Source organism: Sceloporus occidentalis, unplaced genomic scaffold (assembly GCF_023333645.1).
Source record: "Sceloporus occidentalis isolate IW3139 unplaced genomic scaffold, rSceOcc1.0.p SCAF_2, whole genome shotgun sequence".
NCBI lineage: Eukaryota > Metazoa > Chordata > Lepidosauria > Squamata > Phrynosomatidae > Sceloporus > Sceloporus occidentalis.
In genome coordinates this window covers 158,043,310-158,069,742 of record NW_028316982.1, presented here as the reverse complement: position 1 = coordinate 158,069,742, position 26,433 = coordinate 158,043,310, and the positions used below count along the sequence as shown (strand labels likewise).

At 38.8% G+C, this 26,433-nt stretch overlaps 1 protein-coding gene across 11 annotated transcripts in view; it reads right to left on the bottom strand.

Moving 5' to 3' along the window:
- Positions 1–2,521: 2,521 nt before the first annotated feature.
- The window catches only part of PCCA (propionyl-CoA carboxylase subunit alpha), a 308,554-nt gene continuing 284,642 nt past the window's right edge, over positions 2,522–26,433 (bottom strand). For 6 of the 11 annotated variants that reach the window (XM_089511213.1, XM_089511214.1, XM_089511219.1 and 3 more), the window contains 3 exons: positions 19,237–19,377; positions 4,449–4,526; positions 2,522–2,887 (listed from right to left, as the gene is read on the bottom strand). In XM_089511213.1, coding sequence (XP_089367339.1) covers positions 2,819–2,887; positions 4,449–4,526; positions 19,237–19,377 — 288 coding nt within the window. In that variant the 3' untranslated portion in view covers positions 2,522–2,818. Of the gene's footprint in view, positions 2,888–4,445; positions 4,527–7,140; positions 7,403–11,978; positions 12,093–13,438; positions 13,476–18,763; positions 18,837–19,236; positions 19,378–26,433 lie in introns of those variants that run through there. The other 5 variants (XR_016280158.1, XR_016280157.1, XM_089511216.1 and 2 more) reach the window with 5 other exon arrangements.

Sequence of the window (26,433 nt, the reverse complement as noted above, 5' to 3'; positions counted from 1 at the left end):
GAAAAGGTCCTCTGGGCAGTTGTAGACAGCCTAGTTTTTACAGGTTGCAAGAGATTTCTCCTAGAGGACCCGAGTACGTGGAATGGATTGTATGTAAGGAATAACCAACACCTTGCACTCGGCCCAGAAACTAATAGGCAGCCAGTGAAGTGATCTTAAGAGTGGTGTCATATGGTCTCTTCTAGATGTACTGGAGACCCATCTGGCTGCCATATTCTGTACCAGTTGAAGTTTCTGGACCAAGCACGAGGGTAGCCCCATGTAGAGTGCATTACAAAAACCAAGATGGGAGGTTACAAGCGCATGTATCATGGTTTCAAGGTCCCCAACTTCCAGGAAAGGGTGCAGCTGGCATATCAGCCAAAGCTGATAACATGCACTACTGACTGTGGCATTTACCTGATTTGTCATCTGAAGCAATGGATCCAGGAGTACTCCCAGACTGCGAATACAGTCCTTGGAGGAGAGTGTGACTCCATCCAGGACTGGAGGTAGTATCCCAATACCTGGGTTCAGAGCTTCTACCGTGAGTACCTCTGTTTTGTCTGGATTCATCTTTAATTACACAGCCCTAGTTTTCATACACCTATAATCCAATAAGATTAAATTGCTTCCCAATACCAAATTCTCACTGTCTGTTTTATTTTACCATATTTTATTTGTTCAGTAACAAGTAAAAAGAAAGTGAGAAGAAAGGATCTTGTGCTTTGTTGGTTTCTTAGCTGCCCTGAGTCCCAATTTTGGGAGAATGGCAGGATATAAATAAATAGAACAACAAAATAATCATGATAATAATTTTTCTTAAACAAATTAAGCATATTGGCTCGAATCCTAATGTCAGTCCCAACAAGAGTAGACCATTGAATTAATGAGATTTACCTATGTATTGACATACAATGGGACAGTTGATTCATGGGTCTATAGTTTTTACTCCACTGGCGGTGTGTGAGAGAGTATGGAAACCAACAGAATTCTTACTCAGGTTGGATGCTCCAAGAAAGAAACCAGATTTTTCTGGTATTGAGCACACTCTTGGGTCATCATCGTCCTCTGCAGACTAGAGTTAAGAGGACAGCAGCAAGGATTCACTGGTAAAGCCAGGCCATGGGCTAGCACTTTAGCTCACACACTGCGGCCAGACTCTCTTGGCGATATATGGTCACATAACCTGGAGTTGTATGAGCTTTAAAGGTTGTTATGAAGAAGACATTTAGTACCTCCTTGGATGATGCTTCTCTATGCAAGGCAGCTATTGTTATTGTTGGGTTGTAATCCTGCCTCGATTCAACTGGGAGAGGCGGGAAAATATAAATACATTTTATTATTATATGCCCCCATGACCATCCAGTGACCAGGAAAGGGTGATAAGGGAGGCAAGTACTGCAGCTGGGAGGAAAGAACTGCCATCTTCTGGAACTTCAGCACATCCTTTTGCTCCCCAGATGCCTGCTGGCAACTAAATGGCAGTGAGAGGGAACAAGTAGTTACCCAGCAGAACTGTGTAAGTAGAATATTATGTTCTGCCTATGTATTGTAGGTTCTCAGCCCTTTGGCTCCTTGCAGCATTTGTTGAAAGTGAAAATGTTAAAACTAGTAGTAGCATTTCTATGTCCAGCAGTATCTAAAGGTTGAAAGACTTTTGGAAGACAGAATCCTTAGATTACATATAATAATACATACAATGCATAACCATTATTGTTTTGTGAAGTCGAAGGCTTTCATGGCCTGCATCCATAGTTTTTTGTGGGTTTTTTGGGCTATGTGGCCATGTTCTATAAGGGTTATGTGGCCATGTTCTATTATTGTTTTGTTTTTAACATTATTATTATAAATTGCCCTATGAAGGCATGACTGCAAAGGCAGATGAAAAATACAACACACAAATAAATGCTAAATCAGTAGAGTCCACATAAGGCTTAATAGCGTTCCCCTTAGGTCAGATCTATATGCGCCTCTAAAATATGGGGCAGTATAGCTATGGGGGAGGGCAAAACTGCCCCCCAGTAAAAAAAAAAAAAATCAGCCCTTCTCATGAAATGTTTCTTCACTCCCCAAATTTCTAGCAGTGCAGTAACTTAAAACATCAGTTGAACATTCAGAAATAAGAGCTTAGGCATCCAAAGAAAAGAGGATGTGCTTATTATCAGTAGCTCACTCTGCAATGCTAGAAATTTAAAGACCAAGAAAATTTCACAGAGGGAAAAATTCTCAGTTGCAAGGCCAATGTCCTCATCCACCCCACTCACCTTGGCTGTAATTATACCCCAGCAGTGCTGATTAAGGACATAGAAAGCTTCTTTTGTCCATCACTATTTAAAGTGCTGGCACAACCCCTCCTAAATTCCTACTTATATGTAGAAAACTCCTGGCTATGCTAATTTCAGGAGGGAAATTTTACATTATGGAAATTAACAAAAACAGAAGGCTATGGTGCAGTTTATTTCTACTATGTTTACAGGTGCAAGTTAAATTCTCAAAGTGGTGAAAGAGTTGAATAATACACAACACTTTTATGCCAAAAGGTTTGATTTTATTGATTTGTTTCATACCAGTAAAATTGTTGAAGAGAATTACAAATCTCATATATACAAGTATTTATAAAGGAGTGGCATTTGAGATCCAGAGGCAATTTCAATTTATGTCTGTGCAGGGTGAACCATATGGCCCGTTACCTCTTGTGCAACATGTTATTTTAAAGAAAGGTCATAGTAACATATGAGTTTACATTATTCTCTTACTATCGTAACATTCATTTAAATTTGTGGATGAACTAAAAATGGCGGTAGTCCAGCTGTGCAAAGGTATGGAAGAAATTATTTCATTCCAGTTCCACGAGTTCATCGCCCTCCCCAACAGTTTCACCAGCTTTGCAGTGCACGGCTTTTACCTGCAGTGAGAAGGAAGCAATGTTGATTCGACTATGAGAACAGAGCCAATTCAAATTCAAATTAATTAGGTTAGTGGGCACATCTGTACAGAGCTTAGCCTATGCAAATTTTATGCAGCCTTTCTTCCTGTGGCCCAAGACCTGAATCTTTTTTTTAATGCCTCTCAGTGCCCATATTTCTGCAACATGCAAAGTACAGTGCTACCTCGGGTTACGAAATTAATTCGTTCCGTGGCGCCGTTCGTAACCCGATACATTTCGCAACCCGAAAAGGCTTTCCGTTAGCGCTGGAAAGCCGCTAGCCGCGCTTCGGATTTGAATTTCGCGCCGAAATGAATTTCGTAACCCGAAAAATCTTTCGTAACCCGGAACAGTTTTTTGCAATCTAACTTTTTCGTACCCCGGAAATTTCGTAACGCGATCAATTCGTATCCCGGGGTACCACTGTACTCCCAACTACAAGACTTGTGCATTTGTTGCTGAAGAAACTCTAAAATTTTAAATTCAAATGAACAGATGACATACAAGTGCAATATCATTTGTACATGAATTGTTATTTTAAAAAACCCCTATTTTATACCATACATCCTTCAGAAGGGTCCTATAAATTCAACAAGTTAATTCTACCAATACGAACATGTTGCTTATCTGTGTACAAGTTTCAGTCATCTGTGTAGCTCTACATATATATGACTGTAGTTGAGGCTTCAAGAGCCAGTATGACTTAGTGGTTTGAGTGTTGGACTTGGGCTCTGGAGGCCAGGATTTGAATCCCTGCTCGGCCATGGAATCTCATTGGATGACTTTGGGCAAGTCATACAGAGGAAGACAATGACAAACCTCTAAGTTTTGCCATGAAAACCCCATGATACATTGGTTACCATAAGTCAGAAGCAATTTGAAGGCACAAAGCAACAACAACATGTGTGCCAGAATCGACTAAGTAAGTTACAAATGCGTAGCCTAGAATTACTCATCTGTGCTGGTTTCATATTCATGATCCCCACATATTCTCTAGTTTAGGGGCTACATAGGGGCCATGTTGATTGGGAAGCAGCTAACATTCTCAGCTTCCCCTTTGCACAAGTGGTCTCTGGTGTGAGGGGGAATTATGATAGGGACCCTGCTTCTGAGTACTACATTGGAGATAGTTTATGGGAGGGGTGGAACTATCAGTCAGTTGCTTCCTGAAGCAGCTGCTGCCCAGTAAGTGGGGAATGGGCCAGGAACTACTGCATAGCTACATCAATGGTCACACATTCAGAACTGTCCAAGCAAATCCAGCCAATGACCTCGATACAAATCAGAACAAAAAGACTGCAGCCAAGGGGAAAAAAAGTTGTCATTTTGAACAACTGTAAAACATTTATATATTAAAAACAACAACAGTGCATCATTACAGTTTCAGAATGGTACAATGTGGTTCAAAACTAATGCCAACATTAAAGACATCTGAAAAATTGTTGTTGTTTTTTTGTAATTTCTTTTAAAATGAAGCCTCTGTTCATCTTGTTCTCACAAGGCTTCAGAAGTAGACCTGAACTATATTATAGTAGTATACCTTGCCAGTTTTTGCAGCAACCAAACTGTTCTGCATCTTCATAGCTTCAATGACACAGATCTCTTGACCTTCTGTGACCTGATAAAAACAAAAGCATTACATTAAAGTATCAACTATAAAAAATACAATTGAGAACACTTCATGTTCATCTGCTACAGCCAATACAAAAACTAACAGAGAGGGGGGGAAATGCTGACATTTTATATCCTATGGGCAGAGTGCCAATGAACAAGGATTCTCTTTTCCACAACATTTCTCAGAGCCCATTGTCTTTGTGAGACTTCTGGCCAAACATCTTAGCCCTTCTCGCTAAGCAAAAACAAACAAACAAGCAATACAATACAAAACAAAACAAAAAAAGCAACCAGGTATTTATAACTGTATCTGATCTTGATCATCCCAGGCTTCTCTTTATCCCAATATGTTATTATGTATGATAAACACATCTGTCCTATACACTTCAGCACACATACATGGCATGGGAAAATACCAGAACTTTCTGAAGAATATACATAAAATGAAGTAAAAACACATGTTTCCATATTTATGCTACAGTGTAGGACCTATAAGTCATGGGTGAAACAGACCATATAATGGCACTATACAACATGTAATCTCAACATAGAATACTATATAGCCTTCCCAATCAGGTGTTCTGTCAATGTTTCATAATGCAATTTCCAGGAAGAAGGCCCACTGACGACCGATCAAAATTGTAATTTAAATCATCTGGAAGGCATCAATCTAGAAGCTGCTATAACCCATCTTCCATAGAACCATAGCTACACTTGTTCCTAAGACGATCTGGCTCTGATCTGGCTTGGTTCTGCATGTGAATGGTACAAATACATGGGCAAAGAGAGCTTCCACTTAGTTAGCATGCTCCATTGCAGACAGCTTTATCTGGAGACTCAATCAACCCAACATGGATTTGCATGTAACTATATTGTCATTTCAGGGTTGAAGAAAGCACCTGCCCTGCCCTCTAATACCAGCACAAATGGTATTAGGAACATGGATGGAGAAAAGAAGTAATCCATGTTCCTAATACCATTTGTGCTGGTATTAGAAGGCAGGGCAGGTGCTTTCTTCAACCCTGCACTCTCATTCAGAGTTTGGAAACAATGGATTAGAAGCAACATTACCAGGAATGCATTAGGCCTGGGCTACCAACTTTTAAAAAGTAACACAACGGTTATTAACTTTGTTACTGTTCAGAACAATGAATAAAAGTTTCTCATTATACCTAAAATATTGCTTTTGGGTGGGAGTCATGTGGGTGTGAGTTTGGATGTCTATCTATCTATCTATCTATCTATCTATCTATCTATCTATCTATCTATCTATCTATCTATCTCAGGTCTTGCTGTGGTCTCTCTGATTGAATCTATTCATTTGGAAGTTTTCCTCTTCTCCTACTATCCTCTGCTTTACCAAGCATTATCATCTTTTCTAGTGAGTCCTCTTTTGTCGTGATATTGATAAAGCATAATAACCTCAGTTTAGTCATCTTCGCTTCTCGGGAGAGTTTGGGCCTGATTTGCCTGACTCATTCATTGGTCTTCTTAGCTGTCCACAGTATTCACAGAATCTTTTTCCAGCATCTCAAATGAGTTGATTTTCTTCCTATCAGCTTTTTTCCCTGTCCAGCTTTCACAACCATGCACAGAGATGGGGAATACTATGGTGCAGACTATCCCAACTATAGTATTCAGTTATATATGTTTACTCTCCAAGATCTTGTCTAGTTCCTTAATAGCTGCCCTTCTAGTCTTAGGCGGGTTATAGACCGCCGCTTTGAGGCGGTCTGCCGCCGCCGCCGCTTGCTCCGTAAGGGAGCCGTCGCAGCCACACCGTGCAGCTCACTTACGAAGCAAAAAAGAAGCTCCAAAATGGAGCTTCTTTCTGCGGCACCTCTGTGACGTCATGAGGCGCCAGGGGCGCATTCGCGACGTCACAGGCGCCATGACACGTTCAGACGCACAGCGTCCGATACGTAGAGATGGCGCCGGCCGTGTGGAATGGCCGGCGCCATATTGTACGGACAGAGTCCATATTAGACCCAGGGGCATCTAGAAGAGACTCCCCTTTTTTAAAATGGGACGTCCTGTGGACGTCCCAAGTGCCGTTTGTAACCGGCCTTAGTCTTCTATGAATTTATTGACTGCAGTTTCCACTATGATTAATGACTGAGCCCATGTTTGAAAAAATCTTGAACTTTTTCTGTCTTCATCTTCTACTTTAAAATTATGTTGCTTGTCTATTATTATTATTATTATGTTTATGTTTATATTTATTTATATCTTGCCCTTTCCCCAAAACTTGGACTCGGGGTGGATTACAATAGTTAAAAACAGTACAGTTAAAAACATATTGAAAAGGTACATTAAAATAGAATTAAATTCTTACAGTATTAAAATAAATTACATGTTAAAAGAATAAAATATTGTTAAAAAGGTAAACATGTTTAGAACACTTTAAAACACTGTCACCCAGCCCACTGTTAAAAGCTTTCTGTTTTAAATCCCTATCAGGAGGGTCTTAGCCTGCCAACAACAAGGAAGGGGCCATTGTGGTCTCCCTGGGAAGGCAGTCCCAGAGAATAGGGGCAGCCATGGAAAAGGCCCTCTCTCATGTCTCCACCAACTGTGCTTGTGATGGGGGCGAGAGAAAGAGAAAGGTCTCTCTTGATGATCTCATAGCTCAGGCCAGCTCATACAGGGAGATACGGTTTGCCAAGTAGCCTGGACCTGAGCCATATGGATCTATGATCATTATTTTTGTTTCCTTAATGTTCAACTATAAACTTGCCTTTGTACTTTCTGCCTCGACTTTCTACAACAATCCTTCCAGATCTTTGCTATTTTCTGCTAGTAGTATGGTGTCATCTGCATGTCTTAGATGGCTGATGTTCCTTCCTTAAATTTTCATGTCTCCTTCTTCCAAGTCTAATCCTGCTTTACGTATGATATGTTTGAAACATAAGTTAAACAAATAGGGTGTTAAATGCAGCGTTGCCTGAGTCCCCTGCCAACTGGAAACCATTCATTTCCTCCATATTCTATCCTAACAGGTTGTTCTGAATACAGGTTATACATCAGGACTAAAGGATATGGCACATTCTTTAAGAATGATCCATAGCTTTTTTGTGATCTATTCAATCAGAGCCTTTGATATAATCTATAAAGCACAGGCTGATTTTCTTTTTAAATTCCTTAGTACATTCCATTTGCCGGTATATGTTTACTGTATGATTGCCAGTGCCTCCTCCTTTCCTGAATCCAGCTGGTACATGTGGCAAATCTTGCTCTAGGTATAGTGAGAGTTTTGTTGTAGAATTTTGTGTATTACTTTGCTGGCATGGGGAAATAATGCAGTGGTCTTGTGATTACTGCAGTTCCAGGTATCCCCTTTCTATAGGACTGTAATGTCTACTAAGTGTTTCCAATGTGTGGGCCATTGTTTTATTTTCAAATTTGTTGACAGATTAAGAAACAACAGAAAATAATGATAATAATAATAATCAGTAGTAATAGTAGTAGCAGTGAGTGATGAATTACTTTTTAAAAATGTAATTTCCAAGCGTTGCTTTCATTTAGTGATAGGCACTTTGTCCCCTAAATCTAGTTCTTCTATTGACAGGTATGAGTCTTTGATTTTATTCCTTATGTATCTTTTCTTCCCCTGTGGCCATATAGACATACATATACAAACAGAAAAACTAAACTAGTTAGTTCTCCACCTTAGGAGAAAACATATACTCCCACAAACACCCAATCTTTAAATACAGCAGCATTATTTCTAATAATAGCCAATTTGTTTAAAACAGCTTTAGTGGAAAGTGTCACTTAAGTACCCACATTCATAATTGTTCTTTATGACAATCCTTTGTAGCTTCCCCCTCCGACTGTGTTGCAAAACAGTAAATCCTAAAATGAGTCCCCAATATCTCTCTCCCTTTCCTTTTCCATTCATTCTCTTGGGCTTTGTTCAGTTTCTTTCACTGCATAATTGTGTGTATCTTTTTCCCCGCCTGTATTATTTAAGCCGGAAAATGAATATCTCAGAGATCTCTGAAATGCCCTCTTTCCTCATTTAAGGATTAAGTTAGATTTTTTTTAAAAAAAAATTCAATAACTTTTCTAAATGCACACACACAAAAAACCCTTACTCTACAGTACAGTTTGCAACAATGAAACCCAATTCTAATTAAAATTTCTCTATATACTTTAATCGTAGCTTTACTGTTGACCTGAAATGGGGGGAAAGTATCAAACTCTGAATTCTTATTCAACTGAATCCATGATAATCAATTTCATACTTAAGTTTTCTGACTTCTACAAAAGGCAAATTAAAAGCACAAAACAAAATGCAGATTTTCATTAAAACAACTTTTCTCTTCAGGAGAATCAAAATTGAAACTGCTGGGATTAAAATTAATATGAAAAAAATAATATTTAATTTCATTGTTCATTGACTAGGAACTAAGATGCATCTCATTTCAAAAATGAAGTGTAACACCAGATTTTCGATGCCTTCTTGCATCAAAATTCTCCAGATTTCTAATTTGAAAGTTTTAACTTTAAATAAAACTTATAAAAAATGGAACTGGAAAACACAATCTGGATTTAAACGCAGTAACTGTCTGGTTAGAAAATGAAGTTTAAGGACTTATGCGGTTTTGAAGGTTTTATATGCATGAAGAACATGACTGCAGTGTGTCTTTTGACAAAATAATTCTTGGAAAATGGGGGGGGGACCCTAAGAAGTAGTAATCTTATATCTGTTTTCATTGCTTACAAGAGAGTAACACGAGTGTTAATTGTCCTTCTCTTTACATTCAGAGGTACAATGAAGAAAAGCTCTTGAAGAGATCTTTGTGAGTCTGGCCCACTCCCTTAAGACTTTTGTGAATCATCTGATAAAGACTTAATGATTGTGACAGGATGTCTTCAATGTTAGGCTTACAAAACAGTCACAAGCCCTGCAAGTCTTTTTGATAAACCCAATGGGCACTGATGTATTTCTCCACTCTGTCTAATTGGTGTAAAGTTTGCAGATCTGAGTCTCATATCTTTCACCCAGCTTGCTGCGTCCTCTCCTTTGACACCAGGTCAAGGTTCACATTCGCATCCGATTATCAAAGTGGCATTCATTAAGCAGCAGCCTGCCTTGCACCAAAATGAGTTAGCTTGAAGGAAAGAAAGCTCGGCCCATTTACTCAGCAGATTTTAGCATTTTAAGGAGGCCCAAATGTCACACAGTATTGCTACGTTCTGAAGAGTTTCAGACATCTCCAGCTGATGATTAATTGTGAGTGATGGGAAATAAAATCCAGTAAAGCCAGCTGCTTGCCATGGTCGGCAAAATTACTATAATGGATATAGGCTGCCAATTTTCCAGTTTTACTGGCAAGTCTTCCAAGTGTAATTAAGGGAAGTTATAAATGATATGGAAATCTATCAAGTCCCATTTATTTTCAGAGAACTCCTTCCCCAGGGACTTTTATCTTCAAGCTTATAGTTTGCTTTGTTGTGCTAATGATTTCAGCCACTTCTTATTTGTATTAAAGCCCTGATATCCCATCATAAGAAGTTAGATCCACTTTTCTTACATTGATTTAAAGAAACAGAAACCTTTTAGAAAGTCATTTTCCTTTTATCTGGCCATTAAAAAAAAATCTAAGTTGGGGCCTTGCTTACTTTGTGGAAACTTCATTTCAAAATGCCTTTTAAATCAGACTGGAGGGGGGCAATCTTAAAGAAATGAGCAAGATTTTGAGAGGAGATAGATTCACCCATCCTTGTGAAATAAAATAAAATGTCAGCACTGTATAAAAAAAAGTGGCCTTTGATGCTACACATTTAAGCAGAGGGTGGTGTTGCTCACTAATGTCGTTTGATTTGGAATAAAAGCATGAAAATGATGTGCGAGGGCCTAAAATTGGAGAGGTAAAGGATGAGTGCACCGTATTCCATTTCTCAATTTCATCCTTCAGAACCACAAAATGGGGGGTTATACAGTTACTGGATGAGATTTACGGTAACAGCTGTGGTCCTCCCACACAAGGGAGGACCTTCTAATGGGGTAAGGTCTGTTTTGAACAGACGGAGAGTTACAAAACAAGCTTCCCTATTAAGGATGAGCTCTAATATCCCTGGCTAAAGAACACAAGAGCAGTAGTCAGTTTGCCTTTAAGAAACCCTAAACCACACATTTTGCCGCTTTGAGGACACACGCGCACACACGCAGGCAAAGCCTGGAGCTATTTTGGAAAATGCAAACTGTTCATAAATGACAGGATGCAAATGCAAGAGAATTTTCCCCCTGCTACTCTCCAGCCACTGTAAAGAATGCACAGGAAACTGTGCCAGTGGCATATGGCTTTCTACTGTGCTAAACATTCATACAAAAGACAGGTTCATCAGTCATTGGCGTATCTGTGATTTTTTTTTAAAAAATAAAACAAAAATTACTCCTGATGGATGTTATTTGGAGCTTACCTGCTGCTAATACATTACCGGGGCTGGAAAGCCTCATGATACTAGAATGGCAGACCATGAAATACAGGACGTGCAGAACATAACATGTTTGCCAGCTTATCCAAAATAATAAATAAGCTATTTAAACCCCGTGCTTAACATTGGGCCCACTGCAAGGAACCCTGGGTCAGTCCTACACAGGCCAATTAATGCACAGCATCTGCTGCACAGAAGCAGTGCACGAAGCACTTCCGAATGATTTCAGCAATTAAAAGAAAACTGTTTCCTGCCTGTTCCGACAGCAACTGTTTCAATGCAAGAGTGAGCATCAAATCATTGTGTGCAGCTGAAAAAATTAAGCTTCTCTTTTTTTACGGTTGGAAAAGGAGGAGGAGGGTGGGATGGAAATTTCTTACGGTATCGGATCATTCTTTTGTTGCCCTACATTGTGTTTTTCTGCCAAATTAGACAGAAGGCTCCGAGGACTTGCAAGGCCCTCTCTACTGTATCACCTTCTGGTGCACTGGGGCTCCCTAAAAAGAAGGATCAATATCAACCCTGCCGACTTGTCTTCAAAAGTGAAAACCCTTCAATTACATTTTAAACAGACTTTTGTATTTTAGAACACAGGTGCTTCAATATATTGCATGGGAAAGACTCATGGATCTGGACAGGAGTGGGGGAAGGGAAGTATCACACACAACTTTAAGCAAAAGTCCCGAAATAAACTAAATCAGAATGGACATGGGGACACAAAACCTTCCATATCTGAAACACCATTATCTTATTTTGTGACTGCTTTTCTGAACTCAAAGGGTAGTGGAAAATGAAGTCCTCAATATTCGTAGAGGAGTAGTGGCAACAGATTTAAAGAACGTAGCTAGTATTAATGTTACAAATTAATGACAAACTCTGGCTACAAGATCATCATTGCCTACACTGAACATGCTTATGCAGAAAATCCTGAGATAGGTAAAAATGATCTTTAAAAGTGAGTGAAAGTAACACAGTGTTTTAAAGTATCAATGCCAGGCTTTAAGCATCGTACATTGGTATCCATGCTACATGTAGATCTCTCTCTCCTTCCGACCAGCTGAATTGTTTTGGCTTTTGCTCATCCTTGAGGTTCTCCCTATCTCTGTGACTTGTTGGCGTCAGACACCTATGTAGAAAACAAAATCAGGAGGAACTGGAGCCTTGACATTGTCCAAATCTGTGTAAAATAATTAGTGCCATTTCCCCCTTCCATTCAAATTAATTTTGAAACAGGAGCTACCGAGTTGAAAATATAATTAGCGGCAATTAACAGTGCTTGACAGATGATTATTAAACTTTTTACGCCACACTCCTCTAAAGAATGAATTTCGGTAGAGCGCATCCTAAATTTTCTGACCCTTGATTAACCAGAGGTCAGTGATGTTCCCCTGACAGCAATAAGCACCAATCATTGTACCCCCACTTATCCACAACAGAAGTGCTCCCAGAGGTTCTGGGAATGTCCAGATTTCCCTCTGGGATGAGGGGCAAGCTTGACAGCCAAAGGGAAGGAAGCATGTTAGCTCAGAAATATTTTGAGGGAGCAGGGACTGTTAAGAAATGTTCATACGTTTGAAGAAAGATAGCATACATCTTAAACATATGAAACAAAAATGTTGTTGTAGTTGTTATTTCATTGCCATACGCTTCAGTTCTGAAATTAAAAGTAATAATTTAAAATAATGTTGTGTTAAATTCAACAACTCAGGGGGAACTGGTGTAACACCACCTTTATACAGACTATATATCAAATTGGGGCTGGGCAGTTTGTCTCCCAGAAACCAAGGTAGGAATTCAATTACTAGGCACAAGAATCATTTTCTTTTTTAAAAAGTGTTAGCATGACAGATGACTATCAGTACATAAAGATAACACTAGAACACCAGAATTTCATTGGCAATGCTAACCCCTTTCTAAATGAAGAGCAACATACGCTAAAGGCATCAGATCCCGCCTGATCTTGGACACTAAGCAGACTCAGCTCTACTTAGTATTTGGATGGGAGACCACCAATGAAGACCAGGTGCTGTTGGCTATATTTCAGAGGAAGGAACTAGCAAAACCACTCCTGGGTATTCTTTGCCTAAGAAAACTCTATGAAATTCATGGGGCCACTGTAAGTGGACAGATGACTTGAAGGCACACATTCACACACACACACACACACACACAGAGTAAAATAAAGGGGGAAACTGCAGGCCATTTACACAAGAGTGACAAGTGCAGCTAATCAATATTTGCTGTCCATTACATTATATCACAAAGCTATGTAAAAGGCATTTTTAAAAGTGTGACTTAATTAACTAGCATTTTCCTATGCCTTCCCCTGCCCTTGTTTTACAAAGCATTGCTAATTAACAGAGGCCATGAGAATTTATTTCAGACTTTTAAGAGCTAAACAGCAAGTAAGGTGTTAAAAGAAAAGGGAGGAAGTTACAAGCAACAAGTAGTATATTAAAAATATAACCTTACATTTTACAAGACATCGCAGTCTCCTGTGGTGTGCTTACTGAAGTGAAGGAAAGAGAGAGGATTGTAAGGTGTTTTTCGGTTTGCTGCATTTGAACATTTTGAAAGACAGAACAATGGCTGGACATTATCTGTAATCTCAGTAAGACATTTTTTCCCTAGTCTTTTAAAATTGAATGTTTGTGAGCACAGGAGTATCAGCCTAAAATTAAATAATTTTGAAAACATACCCTTATCATTTGACTAGTGAAGTATTTCAATTCTCCTCTGACACAGAATAAATCTCTCATGTTTTATCTGAGAGAAATCTATTATTACAACATTTTAAAATAGTCAAGCATTTTATTTTAGTAATTTCTGAATTAAGAATTATCTCTAAGTCATTGCATTTTTTTACTCCAAGATGCCATGGCCAATAACAGGGACAGTTTGGAAATGTCTTTGTCTGTTCTTTTAAATTTTTAAAAAAGAAAGAGAGAAGTTTTAAATGTAAATTAAAAGCAAATAGTGAAAACAAAAGTACACACACACACATATATATATCATATCACATGAACACTGTAAGTCCTATTTATAACACAAGTGTGTGTGTCTATCAGATCAGTTAGCAATGTTTTAAATTCATTTCTTTACACAGAAATTTAAATTGTTAAGACTAACCCAGAGGCACAGATTATTGAATTATTTCAAGTTTACTGAAGTTTCTAATACTTTGCTATTAATTGTAACAATTTTTGCTGGAACAGGAAGCACTCAGCATAAAAATATATTAATGAACTAGGTGGAATGTGATGAACATATTTTCACAGAGATCTCTTGACTCAACTCATGTGTCCATTTTACTCCTGTCCTGCAATTCAAAAAGTACCATTTTACTTGGGATATGAAAGCAAAGCAAACGTCTTTTTGGCTGACTTTGCTGACCTGGCTTTATTCCTCTTCTTGGCAAATCGCAAAGCAGTGTTTTAAACTTGAGAAATTATTTATTTTAAAAAAATCCTTTAATGTATCAAGAAAATTGGAAGCTTGGGAAAAGTCTATGTATTTACCTCACTGCATATAGCCTGACAACTATAATTTTTTAGCCATTACTCTGAAATGAATAATAATTTTTAAATAGACTACACTGAAGTGAGTGAATATTGTGACTCTAAGCAATCGGCTTACATCTCCCATAGACTTTATAGCTGAATTTGTTGTTGTTGTTAAAATGTAATTTTAGTGTAAAAAGAATTAAAATCAAAGTGTTTTGTCCATGCCATGTTAGACATAAACATTAATTAACAAAGAAGCATTTTTGGTACAGTGAGCTAAAAGAGTAATCTTTTTAGAACAGCTTTCAGTGCATGAATATGCTATTTAATGTTTGTTTAATATCCCCCATCCTTGGAAGTACGCAAAGTGGCTTTTAACATAAATGAAACAAAAGTCCTGTTACTCAAACTATGGGGGAAAGCGGCACTTGCTTCAGGTGAAAACAAAATGAAACTGTTGCCTATCATAGTTTAATATGTCAGGTTTATTCCTATATGATGATCTACTTTAAATATGTACAATCAGAAACAAAAATGAATGGCTCCAGATGGTAATATCCATTCCTAGCAAAAGATATATTCTGCCAGTTCAACAGGCCTTGGATTAACATCCAGATGTGCATCAGCTGTGCACATGGCTCAGAATGCATAGTCTCTGTTTCTTTCTTCTCCACACTTTATAAGACCTAGAGTTGAACTTTGTTAATTATACAACAAAATATGTTTAACTTTATTATCGAACACCTTAATCCAAAACATAATGGGTTCGATCGAAGGACTGTGACTGACTTCTCAAACACATTGTTGCCCTCCACCCCACTTCCAGATCTATAGCAAAACTCATTTGGCGGCGTAGCTATTTAAGGAAAATGTTGGGCTTGAAGAAAAAATCTACCTTCACAAATGAAGAGGATACCAAACTGTAGAGTCTACCCCAGATGTAGTACACATTGAAACACATAGGCGCGTTACAGACCGCCCCTTTGAGCCGGCCTGTACCCGCCCCTTTCCCCGGGGTATTGGGGCCTCAGTGGCCAGAACGGCAGCCGCTGAGGCCCCGATCCGCCACTTTCCAGGCTGCGGGGAAGTGGCAAAGGGCCACTTCCCCGCAGACTGGAAAGGGGTGTCCTTGGGGCTTCAAGCCCCAAGGACACCCCGCGGCGGCGGGGAGGAGGAGAAAGGGGCCGCTTGACCCCTTTCTACTTTGCGCCGCTGGGCGCAGCCGTCTGAAGGCTGCGCCCAGCAGCGCAAACCAGGAAGGAGCTCCAAAACGGAGCTCCTTCCTGCTCCGCGCTAAGGGTGCACTAAGCGCCCTGGCGCAGAGCGACGTCACGTCCGCGCCGCCCCGTATAGAGGCGGCGTGGTTGTGACGTCATCATGGCAGCATCCATGTGGAATGGCTGCTGCCATTTTGTGCGCGCAGAGTGCGCACTAGGGTTAGGGGGGTGCGGAAGCACCGCCCCTTCCTAACCCTAGTACGCGCTCCACGCATACTATATGGCCCGTCTGTAACGGGCCTTAGACACTTATGTCTGCAATGAAGAAGTCTGTGAATGAACAACTTGTTCATACTAGGTTTCCATGCAATCAAAACTCAGGTTGTATATATCCAGCTGCATAAAAGCCAATGTGTAAGCAGCTGCTCAAAAGTACGGTTCTTTACTATAGACAGTCCACATTAATTAAAGGATGGTACAGCAGGGGAAAGCTAGGTAGTCCTGCTCCTGATAAGCAGGTAATGCTCCCTTCACATGATACATGTCTATAAAGGGATAAAATTAAAAATTGTGAAGATAATTCTATGGGTCTCAGCTATTATATGGAAACAAATCCCATGCACTTTAATATAATGGCTGAATTCTACCCATAAGTTATGAGCCACAAATTCAGTCAAACTAGCCACTGTGTAATTTAGGCAGAATTGCACTCTTTCAAGTAAATACATTGGCCTAAAGTCCAGTTACTTCTAGTCCCAGATACAGCAGAGAAAAATGGTTGTTGATTTACATTCAGCAACTGATTCAATGAATATATGTACTTTAATTGGGACTAGCAATTGCATTACACTACATTTTCATGTTGGTGTGTCAAAATGTCCCAAACTTTTCAGCTTCAAAATAAACATGAGACTTGAAATTTCTTATTATGCAACATCTCTCAAAGTTTTTCTTGCTGATGCTAAGCACACAATTTTCAAAAAACAACAACATAACATGTAAAAGCATATTGTCAAATAACAGCACACAACTCAGACAAATAGACCAAAAAGAAATTGATTTAGCAAAAAACAATGTAAGATGTTAGCAAGTAAAGAAACATCATATTCTACTCAGCCTAACACCACTCTTCTACAGTATAAAAACCTGGCCATATTCAAAGATGGTTAATTATCTTCTCTACACAAATATGTAATATCTACTTTTCTTAATTAAAATACATCCTGGAGATCATAACTCTTCCTGGATGACACTATATAAAAGTGCTCAGCCCTGCTTCCCCATATTATCATGCAGTAATATTTACCAGAGTTTACAGAGAGAAAATTGGTGGTATTCTTAGGTTTTAGTATAACCTTCAGTTCAAAACTTTTTTGCCATTTCCCAGTAATATTGTTTCACAGCTCATTATATTATTAACTGGTAAATACTCTATGAAATACAAAGGGTACTTAAGTACTCCTTAGGCTGCTTGAAAAGTAGAGGGAAAAACACTAAATCAGGACATTCAAACAGTGGAACAAAAAAAAACCCGAGTGTATAAGAGTTCCCGTCCCTTGTTCTTTGAGGCTTTGAACAGCTACGATAATGATCCTTGTCCTGATGGACAGCCAAAACATGTAAGCTGAATTGCGCCATCTTGCCGCTTATTCAGTCTGGATAGCTGATACAACCTCATCGCCTTTCAAAAAAACTTTTTGACATCAGTCCTGGAAAGGAAGGATTTACGCTAAACTCCCTTTCAACGCCACAAACGTGTTTTTGCAATTAAAGCTGCCCAATTACCATTGACAAGTCCAAGTCGGCAGAACATAAGCCTGGACTGTTCAAATGCCCTGCCTCTCAGTGCCTCCTGCAAAACCCCACAGGCAGGGAGAAATGATGGGCGGGGCGGGGGGGGGGAGAATGCAATCGCTCCTCATTATTTAACAACTTGTTTGGTATTGTACTGCACTTCTTTTGGATGTTTGATTCTATGGAAACAATGTTTTTCCCATTTTAATTTATTGGCAGAAAGCCTACCTTCTCATGGTTTTGCTTCTTCACGTACACAAAATATAACTCAGACACACATAACAAGATACGGCATAGCATCCTATGATTTTCAATCCACTCTAATGCGATGAAAATAAAGCATGGAGAAATGGCAGGATTCAACCTCCAATGACACAAAGAAAATGGCTGTCTGAACTCAGTTTACAATCAGACAGTCATGCTGAAAATCTTTAATTGTTTAAACTGTCAGATCTGATGTGTTTGGACAGTTGCAGGTTGTTGTTCTTGTTTTAAACCCTTCTTCTCAGCTTGGGAAATAGTTTATAAAAGTGACAAGACAAAATATTTCACACATTTTTAAGGGTCAAACTCAAGTGTAACAAAACATGCCCACCCAACAAGGTTCCTCTTACCTGTATGTTGATAGGTTTGAGATTTCACCCAAAACAACATCATTAGATTTCTATGTGCAAATGTTCTGTGTATGTGTTTGTTTGTTTTGAATAAACTCATTTTTATCTTTAATTGCTGTGTTACCCCTTGCTGGTGTATTCTACCTACTAACACAAAGGGAGAAGAGAGATCTGAGAGCAAATGAGCTACAGTAGGTGTAGCATCATACTGTCCATTCACAGTAAGCCAAGATAAGACAGGCATCCTGGCTTATTGTACTGTGTGAACACAGCCATTATGTTCACAGAAGTAAATACTGGGTTCAGTTTTGGTGTGCTTAATTGATGCATTTAGTTGGGTAATTTGTAGGGGCCAACTGCAATAAGGGTTCACACTTAAAAAAAGATTATTATGTTTCTGGGGTGTTTTTATAAACTGAATTAATATTTAAGTATGGCCTTTCCTGTGCTAATATTAAAAAAAAACCACAGATGCCTTTGATGTATTCTGTTTTAAAAACAATAGCTACTAGTAGTGAGCAGCTTAAAGACTCAATACCAAAATGGGGGTGGGAGTGTTTGTTGTTATATAAAGTATTTCTTGCCAATATATTTACAAGGTAATGCATCACTGGAATAAATTTGTTCTCTGCTTCTTCACAACGGTTACACAACATCACCACAATGGTTTCAGCTGAACCCCTCTCTAAACATGAGCTGTTGGCGCTTTCTTCGGCCGGCAGCATTCCAAAAGAAAGCAGATCTGTAACCAGAGTGTGGTGAACTTGTCATAAAGTATGCAAGCAATCACAAATCACAAGTCAGTCAAGGCTCTCTGATACATGTAGGGCATTTGCATCTCTCGGGTTCACATTTTTAGGCATATAGTAAAAGGGAATACTTTTTAAAATATTGCAGAACTGCCTCAATATTTATTGTTTTGTTTTGTTTTGTATCCCGACTTTCTCCTGGCGGTCAGCTAAAATCTTATGATACATTTAAAATAAATAAACAAACAAGTCTATTAAAAAGCACAAAGTTAAATTTATTTATTTATTTTTTGATTGATATAGAACCCACTTTTTCCCACCATGGGGAAGTTTAAAACACATTTCAAACCCTGATTTCCCCGAGAGGAATGACATGAAAAGTAACTATCTTACCATATCTCCGGGCTTTACGGAAACTGTCACTACTGCTCCAGGCATTGGTGACCTTACAATGCTGCTGGTATCTTCCACCAGTTTTTCTGGCATGTGTTTACTCAGTTCTGCAGCAAGCTTAGTCAGTATATGTAACTTGTACTGGGAGCAAGGGAGAAGAGAGTGGAGAAAAATGTTACAAAAATTAATACTGAAGGACTGTTAAACTGTAACTAATATGACTGATCAAATGGATGCAAGGTATATAAAACATTCTATACCCTCATGCTTGTGTCTAATTTATCCTTTATATGTGACCTGGAAACTTGCTTTCTCACGTGTAATTCTTCATTATTATTTTAAAAAAACATTGGAAGCAAAATGAAAGGAAGTAATGCACATATGTGATCAAAGTCTGTTAAAATCGCTGCTATGTTACCTATGTAAAATGCAAAATAAAATAAAAATGTAATACAGGGAGACCTACTTTAAATGTTTAGACTTTAATATGTATTTTAGTAAGGTTTTATGAAATTGAGTTTAATATGAATTTTGGTAAGGTTTTATGAAATAGAGTTCAGCACTTATAACAACCTATTCTTGAAGTGGTGTAGAGATGAATACATATTAAAAACAATCTATCATTTTGCAAATGTTCAGCAACTAGAATAATTTTGTAATTTCTCCACTAACGTACGCCTTTCTTACTACACTACATAACCCAAACTTAAAATGATTATGAGATATACTGTGGTCCCCTTTTTAAACTGAGGCTGAGAAAGAATCTCTCCACCTGCTGTCTAGCATGCTTTATAATTAAAGCAGTGCATGGTAAAATGTGGAGACTTGATTGAAACAAAAATACATCACAGTAAATGAGCTGGGAAGAGATCAGGTAAACAGGATTGCTTGAAAGCATGAAACACAACGAATTCGGAGCTTGATATTTGTCTGCACAGTGGAACAAAGTTCACGGACTTTGTGCACACAGAAGCCTCCCAGCTTCTTACATGAAGGCTACAGGAGTGTAATAATCCAAATTTTTTATTTATATAGCTCCATTTTAAAAGGCTCAAAGTAGAAGCTATGTTGATTAGGTGACATAAATCATAATTGTTGTCACTGTCATTATATCATCCAGTGTCATTTTCTGTGCTATACAAAATTCTTTGCTTTGCCAAACAACTATTATATTATATCCCAAGAATTACACACTTTTTTAAAGGGAGAGAAGACTAATTAATATGATCCTTGTTAAAAAGGTATTTTTTACCTAACAGGTTAACAAAAGTTCGGCAATTGATCCCACCCCCCACCCCCTTTTCCCGTTTTGCCTGTTTTTGTTTTAATCTGAAAAGACTGGTCATACTTGGTAGCCAAGTCAGTTTTCATTTCTATGGCACAAATTTATAAAGCCCACCCAGGACACTGCATTCAGAATTCCAGTAGATGGCAGCAGGTCTCTGTGAGAAAGTTACTAGTTTTTGGCTTCTACCACCAGTTTATTATCAACGGTATTGATAATAAATGCTGCTTTGGAAGGGCATATAATAATCCAGTTTGCTCCAGCATCAGCTGGCATCAGTATCTCAGCTGTTGGTTGTTGTTATTTTCTATAATTGGACTTTCACTACTAAAACAAAGTTACCTGCACTTTTCACCCCATTGTGCAAATATGCGTAAACCATCTGATAACCTATGGCAGAGGAGTTCAAAATCCTCAGGCCCTTCTTTACATTGATCCATCCGCTATGCTATCCCTACCCATTGTAGAGTATGGGTTTTACACTACATTGTCAGGGTTAATTATCAAACCCACTAGGTGCAGTGCTCTGAGTGTTTGACTTTGACTCTGTTTGACCACTGGGTGACCTTGGACAAGTCACACACTCTCAGCACCAGAAAAACCCATGATAGGCTCACCACAGGGTCAGAAACAGCTTGAAGGTGCATAACAACAACATCTGTTTTGGTATGAAGTACTCATAAAGTCTTTCAAAGCAAATAGAAAGCTCCCTAGAATCTTCCCAGTCATCTAATACAAGCAGAACAGAATGGCTGGACAAACAACCTCTAGGACAGTGGTTCTCAACCTTCTAATGCTGTGACCCTTTAATACAGTTCCTCATGTTGTGGTGACCTCCAACCATAAAATTATTTTCGTTGCTACTTCATAACAGTAATTTTGCTACTGTTTTCGGATGGTCTTAGGCGACCCCTTTGAAAGGGTCGTTCGACCCCCAAAAGGATTGCGACCCACAGGTTGAGAACACCTGGGTTCTGAAAAGTACAGTTTGAAACCCACTGATTTCTGGGGAACAAAGAGAAAACTAAAATGAAACCAAATTACCCAACAGAATGGACTCTCTCTCTCTCTCTCTCTCTCTCTCTCTTTCTCTCGAGCAGTTATACAACAGTGAGGGTGAAAGTAAGTTAATCAGGAATGGTTAAGTATTTTAACCACATGAAACACAATCCAACATCAATCGTCTCAAATGCAATATAGGGCTGGTAACACAGATTCATGCCTTTATGCAATGCCCACGCATTCCAGTGCAGCTTCTATGTTGTTGCTGTCGTGTGCCTTCAAGTCATTTCCAACTTGTGGCAAGCCTATCACAGGAGTTGTTTTGGTATGATTTCTTGGGGGAGGAGCTGTCACTGCCATCCTCCAAGCCTGAGAAAGTGTGACTTGCCCAAGGTCTCCGTGAAGGTTTTCATGGCCTGTGTGGGATTTGCAGCCTGGTCTCCTGGAGTCTTAGTCTAGCACTTAAACCACTGCATTGCACTGCACTGCTTCTAATGGCTTCTATACAACTTCCTAAACTCTGCAATATATCACATACATAAAGAAACAGAAGGGGAAAAAAACAGAGTTGCCAGGCCAAGGTAGAAAATAACAAAATACATAACTTTTTATAAAAAGCAAAAAGCAGTAAACCAATAATAATAATACAGGTTGGGGGTATCCTTCATCCAGAATTCCAAAATCCAAAATTGTTCACATGGGTGGTCAAGATGATACTTTTACTTTTTGATAGTTCAATGTACACAGATTTTGTTTCATGCACAAAATGATTTTAAAATATAGTATATAAAATTACCTTGCAGCTATGTGTACAAGGTATACATGAAACATAAATTTTGTGTGTAGAGTTGAGTCCCATCCATGATATCTCATTATGTATATGCAAATATAGGTTGAGTCTTCTTTATCTGAATTCCAAAATCCAAAATACTCAAAAAACCAAAATTTCTTTCATGAGTGGCTGAGGTAGTGACGTTGCTTTCTGACTGTTCAATGTTTACAATCTTTGTCTCATGTTATATAAAACTACATTCAGGCTATGCGTACAAGGTGTATATGAAACATAAATGGATTTTGTGTTTAGACTTATGTCCCATTTCTAAGATATCTCATTATGGATGCATATGCAAATACAGGTATTTCAAAATCCACAAAATTCTGAAATCCAAAACACTTCTGGTCCCAAACATTTCAGATATGTGAGACTCAACTTGTACTGGCAGTTTTGGAAGAGACAGCCATATTTGTTGATTTCAGTATTAAACGATAAAGAAGAAGGAAATGTAGGAAGAGTCTTATGGTACTTTTAAAACAAACTGGTTTGTTTTGGTATGAGATTTTATGGAACTCAAGCCACTTCTTCATATCTATGAAATAAAAATTTAAGCTTCCAACGCAGAAATAACATCTTGGTACACTAAGCAAAGCATCCATGTGGCTGTTAAGCCTGCTAAATCTAACCAAAAGAAAGGGGCCAAGACAACATCAGCAACCGACATACATAGTTAACAACAACATCAATAACAGCATTTAGTGAATCTGCACCATGTCCTAGTATTATCTCTGACAAAAATCTCTGATCTGAAAAGAAATATCTTGGGGAGGATGAATAATATCTCCCCTCAAATACACATATAAATCAGTGGTTCCATTAGTTTAATATTAGCCCAGGGACATTCCAAGGTAGCTTTGGTAAAAGCAGTTATCCAGGATTTCCCAAAACTGGGACCTAGAAACCAGTTTAGACTGCATGGAGGAATAACCCCAGGTGTATAGCAAGTTAATAAAGCACACAGACAAAGGACACCAAAAATATACTGAAAATGCAACTCTAGTAGCTCACTTGCCGGTTCTCCAGTCTTAAAACATAAATTACCTGACAGACATAATTTCATTTCTGTCAGTTTGCATTTTCTTAAGAAGAGGAAAAGAATATTTTTAGTTCCCATTATCACCAAAATGGTTGCCTCCAGAATCTCTCTTTCAAATAAGGAACCCACCATCACACCGTGGAAGCATGTTTGCAACCCAGAGAGGAAAAGAAAAGGAGGGTTGATGGGATTCAATAGCAAAAGTTGCCAACGGAATTGCTATACTCAGTGACAGGCCAAATAACAACATCTTACGCTTGTTTCTTTGCTCTTGACTGTTTTGCAGTCAAGACATACAAGTGTGTGTCAGTTTTTAAAGGATATGATCCTTCAGTGAAAATTACAGTGCCATGAAAGCTTTTTGCTTCTAGTAAAATTCGCTTGAGTCATGTGGCAAGAGGGAAAAGCTTATAGAGTAAATTCTGCTGTCAATCTAATAAACATTCTGGTCAGAGGGTCTATTTATCAAAAGATAAATTGTAGTTAAAAGTCTTTCATTAAGCCTGGGAGAGATGTAATTACATTAAATTGCAGAGTTTCGGTATCCATAGCAAATGTCTTCCTTCAACAAATACTTTCAAAATAATAATAAAAATAACCTGTATCTTGGAAGGAAATACGTATCAAGTTAGCTTCTCTAGACTGACACTAGCTTTTCCACATTATTTGGCTGTAGATTATAAGTGATGCATTCAGTTGTTGCTTAATCTTGGAGACATTTAAAAAAAAATATGCAGCTTGAAAACTATGTTGTTTGTTCCTCCAAAGAACAATCAGGCTTGTAACATTGACTGTTAAAATGGGGGAGCAAGAAACTGTTCCCAACTGTTGTGTAGTAAAAGGCTTCCTTTTCTCTTGTCAACCATCACAGGCCCTACCAGCTATTCTGTTTTTTCTGTTTTCATATTTCCCTATCTTCTAGATTCCTTTCTCTGCAGGACTCCTGCTTTCCTTGGAATGAGATGTGAGAATCAGTAAGCCAAAAGCTTTCAAATGCAGGCCTTTGTTATTGATGAGCTGTTCCCTTTCCTTTTGTATTTGTTTATTGTTCTTTAGACTGTTTTGAGGGGGGAAATGAGCTATTGTAATAAAAAAAGCAAAAAGCAAAACAAAACCCCAAGTCAACTTCTAAGGAAGGGCCTTTGGTTGGGGGCACAGTTGGGGACAAATGACCCCTCTGAACATAGGATTGCAAAGTAGTATAGGCAAGGGTGATCTCTCTCTCTCTCTCCCATACACACACATATACATATCTACACACACACACACACACACACACACACACACACACATTATGCATTTCTGAACCCCAGTAAACATCCTCCTCCCCCCCCCTTAAGAGCATTCCTTTGTAAAACAGTTCCTAGGCATTAAAAAACAGCCTGACAGAGGGGTGCCTGTGAGCTGCAGAGCACATACCAAGGATGTTAACATGTAGGCTCATCTGAGAAATGTGCAGGACTGTGGAAGACCAGAACAATGCCTGGCTCAGAAACAAAGATGACTGAAAGCTTGCAAATACCACCAAATCACAATCCCTGCATTTTTAGTCCAACTGGAAGGTAACCAAGCCTTAAATTAAAGACCAGGGCTCTCAGACCGGGGTTTCTCTCCCCTTTAAACTTTGTGAAAGTGATGAGTAAAGTGGCGGCCTACAAATGCTGCAAGGACAGGAGGACATTTGCAAGAATCATGAACTGAACGACTGTAGAGGGAAACAGTAGCAAGGTTTGCCTACTTTGGGTAACCTAACATGGAATACCAGTTCACCTTCTTTCATCCTTGCTGAGCCCGACCCTTCTCAGTCACAGTTCACTGGCAAGAAAAAAAAAGATCCTGAATGGAATAGGAAACTGCTTCACATTGAATAAGTCCATTGGTCCAGTATTGTTGTGTGTGTGTACCTTCAAGTCACCTGCCAATTTAGGGTGACCCCGTGAATTTCATGGGTATTTCTTAGGCAAGGAATATTCAAGAGGTGGGTTTCCATTATTTTTCTCTGAAATTTAGCCTACAGCACCTGGTATTCCCTGCCAGTCTCCCATTCAATTACTAACCAGAGCTAACCCTGCTTAGCTTCATACCTTCCAACATTTCATAGATGAAAACGAGGACATATGTGTCCAAATAACACCAGAATGTGGTTAAGATGAATTAATAATAATAATAATAATAATAATGAAGTGCATGCAAGCTAGGAGAGGCTTCAGAAGCTTGTTTTTGTCTGAAACCACGAGAGAGCCAGTGTGGTGTAGTGGTTTGAGCATTGGACTATGATTCAGTTTGAATTCCAGCTTGATCATGTAAACCCACTGGGTGACCTTGGGCAAGTTACACTCTCTCAACCTCACAGGATGCCAATGGCAAGCCCCTTTTGAAGAACACTGACAAGAAAACTCCATGATAGGATCTTGTAAGATAAGCAAAGTGACTATACATCACAGTTGTGAGATGTATAGCTGATAACCCAGTCACTCCAGTTTTTTTCTGTATCAGCACTGGTACTGGGATCAAGAAACCACAGTCTATTTGTTCAAAGCTAAATGGACAGAACCATACTTCTTGATCAGTTCTAATTCAGTCAGCTTAGGGTGAAGTCTACTTTAGCCCTGAGGAGTCCAACTAAAGAGAACACTTCATGCATTGCCAGTCTATGAAATATGATGCTACAACGAATGTACAGTTTTTAACATGGCACAGGATTCCTTGTCTGCCACAGCTGACTACAAGAGAAATTCGCTTTGCTACATGGCTAATAAGTATTTGCACTAAGAATTTAACAAGAGGTTAGAAACAGTGCATTTGAATGGCCAGCATTTCTAGTATGTTAAATGGCATACAACTGGCACTCATTCTGTTATCTCCGAACAGAACACATCTTCTTGGTTATTCAGATGGAAGGCTCTCTAAATTAAATGGGATTTAGTTTCTAGTAAATATCTTTAAAAGTGTACCCTATATTGTCTTATACCATTTCTCTTTAAACTTCAACATTCTCATTAGGTTAGTTGGCATGGCATAAACTGAAAAATATGTATT